Below are 8,666 nucleotides of genomic sequence, written 5' to 3'. Positions count from 1 at the left end.
AGAAAGAAACATCCAAAGCGTGGCGTTACACACCTCCGCTCAATCACATATATCGAGCTCATTCATCTATCCGTCTCCTTTTTATGTCAAAGTTTATTCGTTAGCCTTATCAATCTTATTTGATTGTGATTACAGAAAGGGTGGAACTCCTATACGAGCCCATTGTGCTTCGTTTCCTCCTTGCGCCATTGTTGCTAATGTGTGCTAGATAAATAAACTAAAAAAAACACACAGTTGTATGACATTTTCTCTTATTTTTATCTACAGTGTCCAGACAAAACAGTTTTGAAGCTGAAAACCGAAAAATTGATCAGGAGTCAAAAAGGGAATCGATAAAGAATCAGTACAATAAGCAGAATCAATAAAATCTTATCAATCCCCATCCATATTTATAAAGAAAAATAGACTCAACAAGTTTGTTAGACTTCAAGGACACACATTCATTTTTTAAAAGAAAACTTCACACGGCAGTTTCAAATTTCCAGAGTACTTTATTGATATATTGGGAAAACAAAAACACATACAAGACATTCACATAGTTTAGTCCCATTAGCAACAGCTCCCATTCACTCCAAATGTTGCATTGAAAGGCTGATATTGCATATAAATGTTCACGAATGTTGCCTGCGCAGCAGTAGAGCGTTTACCTTCTGATTAAAGATACAGTTCAACGTTTAACTGATGGAGAAATTCAGACAACATCGGGCACTTTTTACTCTCAAACAAACAAACATCAAATGCTTCTTAAATCTTCTTTTAAAAGTCGACTTTTCAAGGTCCAACACAGCATTTTAACATTTCACACATACTGAACCCAGAACATTTCAACAATAATGTAATTGTGGAAAAAGACCTGAGCCCAGTGTGGGTGTACCTGTGATTGTGTGTACAGTCTTCAGATGTGCTGCTGGGTGAAACAAACATCACCCGGGCTCATCCAAAAGGATTAAAAAAAGGTCAGACACAGTGAAGCCTGCAGACTGAAGAATGTTGCTGAGCCCTCTCTTCAACACACACTAGTCTTGTCACACGTTTCAATAGTACTTCAATATCTTTGAAAAAAAAAAGACAACAAAAATCTGTACTTTATTTCAGAAACATTTCACTAAATATGTGTAGTTTTGGAAAAAAGAGAAGAAAGATTACAGCCTCAGTCTGGTTTGTAAACAGATACAAATATTCATGAAGTCGTCCACCGCGTGCTGAAGTGGATCCTAGTCCATGTGATCTGCCTGGAGCCAGATATTCACTTCCAGACACTGCTCTGAGTCAGATGAGGGACTTTGTTTTCAGCGTTTCTGTCTGGTAATTCTGGGTTGCCATGGTTTCGTAGTACTACTGAATATTTTGGTGTATTTGCATCAAAGTTTGGATCTCTGCACGGTGACACGACTCAGGCATCAGAAGGCACTGTGGAGTTTTATTGGCGGACAGAGATCGACTGGCTACGTGTCTCTGTTGGCTCAGGGCGGGGCAAGTCCATCATCATCATCATCAACATCATCATCATCATCATCATCCTCCTCCGCCTCCTCCTCCTCTTCTTCACTCAGCCTTGTCTTTCCTCTTGGCTGTGAATGGGACTTTGCTAGCAACCGTCGAGCCCACTGTGGAGACGCCGCCGGCCACGGCAGACACCCCGCCCTTCACCAGCCCCACTCCCATCGATGGCACCGTGGTCACAGCCGACTTGGTGATCTCCAGGCTCTTGCCGCCCACCCACGCCACTCCGCCAACCGCAGCGCCCACGACTCCCTTGGTGACGTTGAAGAGGCCACCGGTCACTCGCCACACCATGCCAGGGGCAGGCACCACGTGGTCCTTACCAGAATCTGAAAACACACGTGAAGCATCAATATTCCGTTCTACCACACATGATGAAAACAGCTAACCTGACTCTCGCCAGATGAAATTTGTTCCGCCTTGACTCCCTCTAGCTCCACTCAACCATCTGGGATTGCTCCATAGGAAAGTGATCTCCAATCAGGACCGCCGGGCGGGGTTTTTATAGATGTGACGTAGCGGAGAAGCGACTGGTATGATTCAGACAACAATGTCGGCTTGCATCGAGGAAGCAGGCGTCAACATGGATGCTGCTAATTCAATTTCGATGTGAGTGGTTAAAGTAGCACGTCCATAAAGATCACGGACAAGTGGTTTATCCAATCATATGCAAGGTTGTTTTTTTTTTTAAATCACTTTGCTATGGAGCAATCCCCCAGATGTATGAGTGAAGCAAGGAGGAACGAAATTCATCTGGCGAGAGTCAGGTTAGAAGACAGCGGCCAAGTTGCTTCATCTGGTCAAATATCAAACTGTATCTGAGGCTCGACAGTAACGCTTGCCATTGACAACCATTTTGAGAAATCGGCAACCAATTCTTGGCCTTTTGGTTTTCAGGGGCAACACACTTTTTAACATGTGTAAAATTAGGGACAGCAAACGTACATAATACAATTTTCATATTTGTTGCATTATTAATATTAAAATATTGCTGTTACAGTCAGAACTGAAACCAGACCCAGGCATCTGTTTTAGAGACAACAGCAAAGCCAATGAAGTTGTGTGACTGTCAGTGAATAGTTGGAAAAACCTGTCAACATTGCAAACAAATGTCCAAATTGATTAAACTGACAAAGAACCAGATGAACCTGAGCGAATAACAGAAAGAAAATTTGCACATTTCTGGGTCTTTTATGTCACATATTTATTATTAAGCTAAAGTACAACTACATAGTATCTTAATTATACAAAATATAAGGTCACTCAAAATAGCAACCACATTCTGAGTTTCGAACCAAAGCGGATTCCTGGTTGTCACGTAAATTTTGCAATTCAAGTAATCAGTTACTTAGTTACGTTTTCAAACAAGTAATCTATTAATTTTAAAGAAATTGAAGTATTTCCCTAGGTATTTCCCTGCAAGTACCAGTGAACTACGGCCACCTGAGACAGAGGACAGACCTCTCTCGACACTGAAATTCTTTTGTCCAGATTGCTGTCACATCCTTAGCAGCCAAAAGATTGCTCGGACCCGTCAGGGAACCTCAAGGTTTTATATTTAGTCTACTTTCACGTTCATGTAAGTACATGAGAGCCGTGCACTCCCTGTGGACCTCCACTCTGCTCCGACCTCAGCCACATAGGGAGCCGCTCACCTCACTGCCACAACAGAGCTGGATTTAAATCAGCAAAATACCTGGATATTGTCATGTGATGAGCCAGCGAAATTTTTGAGCTAAAGACTGTAATGACGGTTGAGTCGATGCAGTCAAACGAAGACGTAAGCGTGTCCTCTGAACAATATAACCAACATGTGCAAGCAATCGCAAAAGGTTTTTTATTTTTGGCAACACAAAAGTACTCTAATGAGCTACTTTTCTCATTTGGTAACGCTGTAATGTATTACTTTTTAATTGCAGTAACACTGGACATGAATTAGAAAGGAAAACGTTTTTTGCACTAGGCTGTAAACATGTTTATTTCTGCTGTAACGGTGGACATTTTAACATGGAGGTGTATGGGGACTGGCTTATTTTGGATCCTTGAGTGGTCCCTGGATGAACTGCTGTTTTGGCACTTCTGTCTTTAGTTTGCCAGTTCATCTCTTAATATTGAAACACTTCAATGGATGAGTGAAAACTTTGCTGAAGGTGACAGAGGAAAGGGAGAGTTCGTTTTACTGAACTGTTTTTCATTTATTTTATTTACTTTTCTAACCTATATATGTAGGAAATTTGCTCTTGGTGTTTTTCTATTTTTAATTATCTGTTTTTATTTTAAATTTTATGGATTGCATCACTTTGTTGATTCTAACCTGTTCCTTGTGTTAGGTTTTGTCTTTTATTTTATTGTTCATATTGTGATGGATGTTTCGACTCTCCACTGCAAAACTAGTTTACCCTTGGGTATCGATGAAGTAACCTGAACCTGAACCTCGAAAGTAAGGCGAACGCCAAAGACTGAGGATTCCTCAACTGAACCAAGTTTCATAACAGTCTATGAAATATTTGTTAAGATATTTCAGTCCGGAGCAGCTGATATTTTGATGTTGAAAAGTCTTATTGGTGCTATAACCAGGATGTGTTTCTATGATATGGGAACTACCCTCTGATGGTTTAACCTCTATGATTCACCTGGTTCACATGTCATTAAAACAGAATCCTCCTTCAGTGGTGTTTACAGAGAGCAGCAGCAGGGGACTAACTGGTGCAAAGTGTCTCAGCGTCGGGACGCAAATAGCAGGCTGGAGCTGCAGCCGCTCTTACACAAACAGACGAACTCCCCTGACAAACCGACTCATTCTGAAATAGCAGCGGGCAACATGTGAGCACAGATTGCACCATATTCCCTGTTGATGTCTCATGGTTTAAGCTGCTGCCTGGGGAGCTCGCTGCTCGCTGCTGCTGCTTACCCTCTGCAGGCTGGCTGATGGTTGGTTCCGCTTCGTCCAGAGCCACGCTGGTCCCAGGCTGGGGCTCCACGTTAACACTGTTCACATTCTGGAAAACACAGAAAAAAACCCCACTTATTTTACCCTGACTACACCAAACTTCACATAACTTCTCTGCCTGGGTATCGAGCCGGGTTGTAGACCCTTCTTGTAGATTTGCGACTTTTTAATCTCGTAAATCAGCAACTTTTTTCTCAAAATATTACCCCCCTCCCTTGGGTCTGTATTCTATTTTTTTCATACTTGGCCCTAATACGGCGTTGTCTCAGCACATGAATCCAATACCCTGCGTTCAGACCTTTGAATACGTCCACTCCATGGAGAGCAACGAGTTGATAATTCTGTCTGATATCAGGTGATTAATCCAATCATTATCTATCAGAAATCGTTTTCAGAATCTTGTTTGCTTCTGCTTTGATTAGAAAGTTCCTGATTTCAAACACAATTTTGCTAATATTAGACTATATTTCATTAATTTAGGGGCACTGAAGAGGCAGCCTCATCGAGTCTGTAAAGGACCCAACCTATATTAGATTATTGATAATAATACCAATTGTAGAAGGAAAAATGTATTTATTCCTAATATGGCGGCCAGTATAGTGATTTTTTTTCTTTTCTATGTAGATTGTGCATTGATTTGACTCTGCAAAGGTAAAGAGAAGGTTGATTTCCCAATGTAACTTTATTAAAGAATATTTAACATTGTAACACATACAATATATTGCATTGTCAACCTTATTTGAACATTATTTTTTAAATCTGTTTCTTGTGAATCCCTAAACTTTATAGAAGTACTAAATAGTAATATTAAATAATCCCCCCCCCCCCCGGGATTATTAAAGTATTTCTGATAATAAATATATGACTAAAATGGTAATTGAATCTGTAGTGAAACTGAGGAAAACCCAGCTCTTAAATGAAGAAGACTATTATTTGTAAGTCACTTTAGTAAATGTATTTACAGTCTGAATATGCGCCTGAGTCAATGCTGGATGTTCAAGGAAAACCACCTTTTAATTAAGTTATAAACATAAACCACACACTTGTGACCTCACACACAGGAAACCTTTAGACTGATGTTTGGTTAAATCTCTTCCTGCTTCTGCATGATTTTATAATAAATATATATAAAAAGGGAGAAAAAAACAAACCATTTAAAGTCATTCAGTGCACAAAGGTCTATTTATTTCAGCTGAATTACAGATACAAAATCTGTCTGGCCGACTGGGCTCAGGGTCACATTTAAACATGTAATTATCTGACATACTTATCACACTATGAGCATGATGTTGAAATTTGGGACATTTTTTATTTTTTCCAACCTTGTTTGTTTGACATGGGGCGTTTTGTTTTTTTAGTTGTTTACATATTTATGTTTAAATACTGGAGCCCAACTGATATATCAGTCAGATAATATCGGCTGATATTATCTGACTCACAGACATATCAGGATCTATCTACGTACTGCCGTATGTTTTCTGATATGCAGAGCATATAATGCAGAAAAATATGCTTTGGGGGATTTAAAAATGGTGTCATATGGTTATTTATCATTTTATTTTTTATTTAAATAATCAGCTGACTGATGCTGTACATGATGTTTATTTAGCTGTTTATTTCATTATATTTGTATTCATTCTTTATTTTCTCAGTGTTCATTTGGAATTGGTTTAACAAGTAATGATTGTATGTATAATATTCTTTGCAGAGTCATATCTATGCTAAATCCACACTAAAAAAGCTCAAAATTTCACTACATCAGCCACCATACTCTAAAATCTGCATCTGTGTAAATAATCCAATACTGGTCGGGCCCTAGTGGGTGCATACATTCTTTATTATATTGCATAATATTTTTTTGACGCTCTTGTTTTACATTTGGTTTCAATATAATCTGATAAGGTAAAGAGATGGCAGCAGCTACAGGAGGTTCACCTGACTGGAGTCACTGCAGGTCAGCGGTCTTAACCTTACTGTAATAACAGGTGAGAAACTGCAGCTGAACTATGACTCTTTGATAATAAATGACACTTAAGGGGCTTCAAGCCAATGCATATAACCCTTTCTCTTTCTTGTGACCCAGAACCAGTGCTTGTGTTTCTGATGAATGTTGCCCCTGTTCAGTCTGAAAGCCAAATGTAATGTGTGTTTCTTTTTTTCAAATGAGGTGTTGGCAGTGCTGGAGTCTGAGTAACATTTGCAGGAAGCTGTGACGCCTCACTTTAATGCTGTTGGATGGAAAAATACACTTTTTTTCCTATATAGAGGAAGAGGCCACATTTCCTAAAGTGGATACAACTATTAGAATAAGCTCTTCTTATCAAATTAAAATTCCACATCATCACTGGTGTAGCCTGCTGCTGAAAATACAGCCTGCATGCTGTTAAACACACACACACACCACTCACGCGTTTGTGAACCACATTTCCACATATTTGAACATGAATAATAATGCTGGTTAGTCCTTACCTTCACCATTGTTCCCAGTGCTTCTCCCACAAACACACCTGGCAGACAAACTTGAGACAGGAGCAGCTTCTGTTGCAGCCTCGTAACCAAAACTGCTGTAAAATAAAGTATTTTCTCTCTCTCAGTGTGTGTGAAACCTGCTGCCCTGACTGTCAGCGGACTCTTCTTTTTTATGGCATTAATCTGCTGCTTTCTAACTTCAGCTCACAACACAGTTACAGGATAAACTACGCAGCTCTCTTTCACTCTGCTGGTTCTGCCGACGTGGCGCCTTCACCACACAAACACATACACATACACACACACATACACACACACTCTCACACACACACACACACACACACACACACACACACACACACACACACACACACACACACAGACACACACACACACACAGACACACACACAGACACACACACACACACACACACACACCAACGCACTGGACTTCCGTTTAGTCCCTTCAAAGTAAAACCCTTCACAGTGATGAGCTGGACTACTTCAGAGATAAAGCGAGTATCAGTGGTGGAGGAAGTATTCAGATGCTTAACTTAAGTAAAAGTGCTAAAACCACACTATAAAAATAATCTGTTACCAGTTAAAGTGATGCATTTTAAATCTAAGTAAATAAGTATAAACAGGAAAAGGTAGTACTACTTAAAGAGGACATACAGTATGATGCTAATTTTGGGTTTCTACTAGAACATTTTTACATGCTTTAATGTAAAAAAAAAACACATTATTTTTCTTTTAGTCTGTTTAAATATACCTGTATTCACCCGAAATGCTCAGTTTTAGCGATTGTCTTGTTAAAGTTGAAGTTGGTAACTTTTTATGAATTAAATAAAATAAAAAAATCCCATTTGCTGAAAGTGTCTCTATACCCTGACCAAGATTAACCTGACTCTCGCCAGATGACTTTCGTTCCGCCTTGCTTCCGTCTTGACTCCGCCTAGCTCCACTCAACCATCTGGATTCGCTCCATAGGGAAGTGATCTCAGGGTCTGTAAAAAATGGTCAGGCCAATCAGGACCGCCAGGCGGAGTTTTATAGATGTGACGTAGCAGAGAAACGACTGCGGATGCTCGCATCGAGGAAGCGGGCATAGACATGGATGCTGCTGTTTCATCCGTGTCCAATCTAGAGAATATTTCTTCTTTAGAAGAACACCAGAGAACGCGTCTGAAGGCTTTTGTTGGTGTTTTTCCCTGCGTCGCTCTCATCAGCGTCACAGGTTGGTTTCCATGTGAGTGGTGGAAGTAGCACGTCAATAAAGATGACGGATAAGGCCCCGCCTCCTGAAATCACTTTGCTATGGAGCGACCCCAGATGTAAGAGTGAAGCAAGGAGGAACGAAATTTATCAGGCGAGAATAAGGCTAGAACAAGCCCCCACCACAGCGACTTCCTGGTTGATCCAACCAGGAAGTGCCAAAAGCAGTTGTCCGAGTGTCCACTAGGGGCAGATTTCACAATAGAGTAGATTCTCATTGACCCCCATGTCAAACAGGCTGTTTTCACAGCAAAATTAAACCTATTTAAGGCCTGGTACAAAAAAAATTGACTGTATGTTTAAGTCATATCATAAATGCTGGCTGCACTTCACTCCTGGAGCCGGTGTAATCTCCGCTAGAGACACAGGAGTGGATTTTCACCCCCGTCCCGTTCCGCTACCGCCGAAAAAATACCATTCCCGCCCGTTCCTGTTACAAAATTAAAAAAAGATTCCCGTTCACGGGAAA

At 40.4% G+C, this 8,666-nt stretch overlaps 1 protein-coding gene across 1 annotated transcript; it reads right to left on the bottom strand.

The window, feature by feature from the left end:
• Positions 1-471: 471 nt before the first annotated feature.
• Positions 472-7,181, bottom strand: LOC310965025 (transmembrane protein 263). The gene is made up of 3 exons (XM_083938407.1): positions 6,923-7,181; positions 4,415-4,502; positions 472-1,832 (listed from the first exon to the last, which is right to left on the bottom strand). Exons 1-3 carry the CDS (start codon positions 6,929-6,931, stop codon positions 1,546-1,548), a joined length of 384 nt encoding a protein of 127 aa, XP_083794533.1. The 5' UTR covers positions 6,932-7,181; the 3' UTR covers positions 472-1,545.
• Between the last annotated feature and the right edge of the window lie 1,485 nt (positions 7,182-8,666).

Source organism: Echiichthys vipera, assembly GCF_963691815.1.
Source record: "Echiichthys vipera genome assembly, chromosome: X".
Lineage (NCBI taxonomy): Eukaryota > Metazoa > Chordata > Actinopteri > Perciformes > Trachinidae > Echiichthys > Echiichthys vipera.
This window is presented reverse-complemented; position numbering and strand designations above follow the sequence as displayed.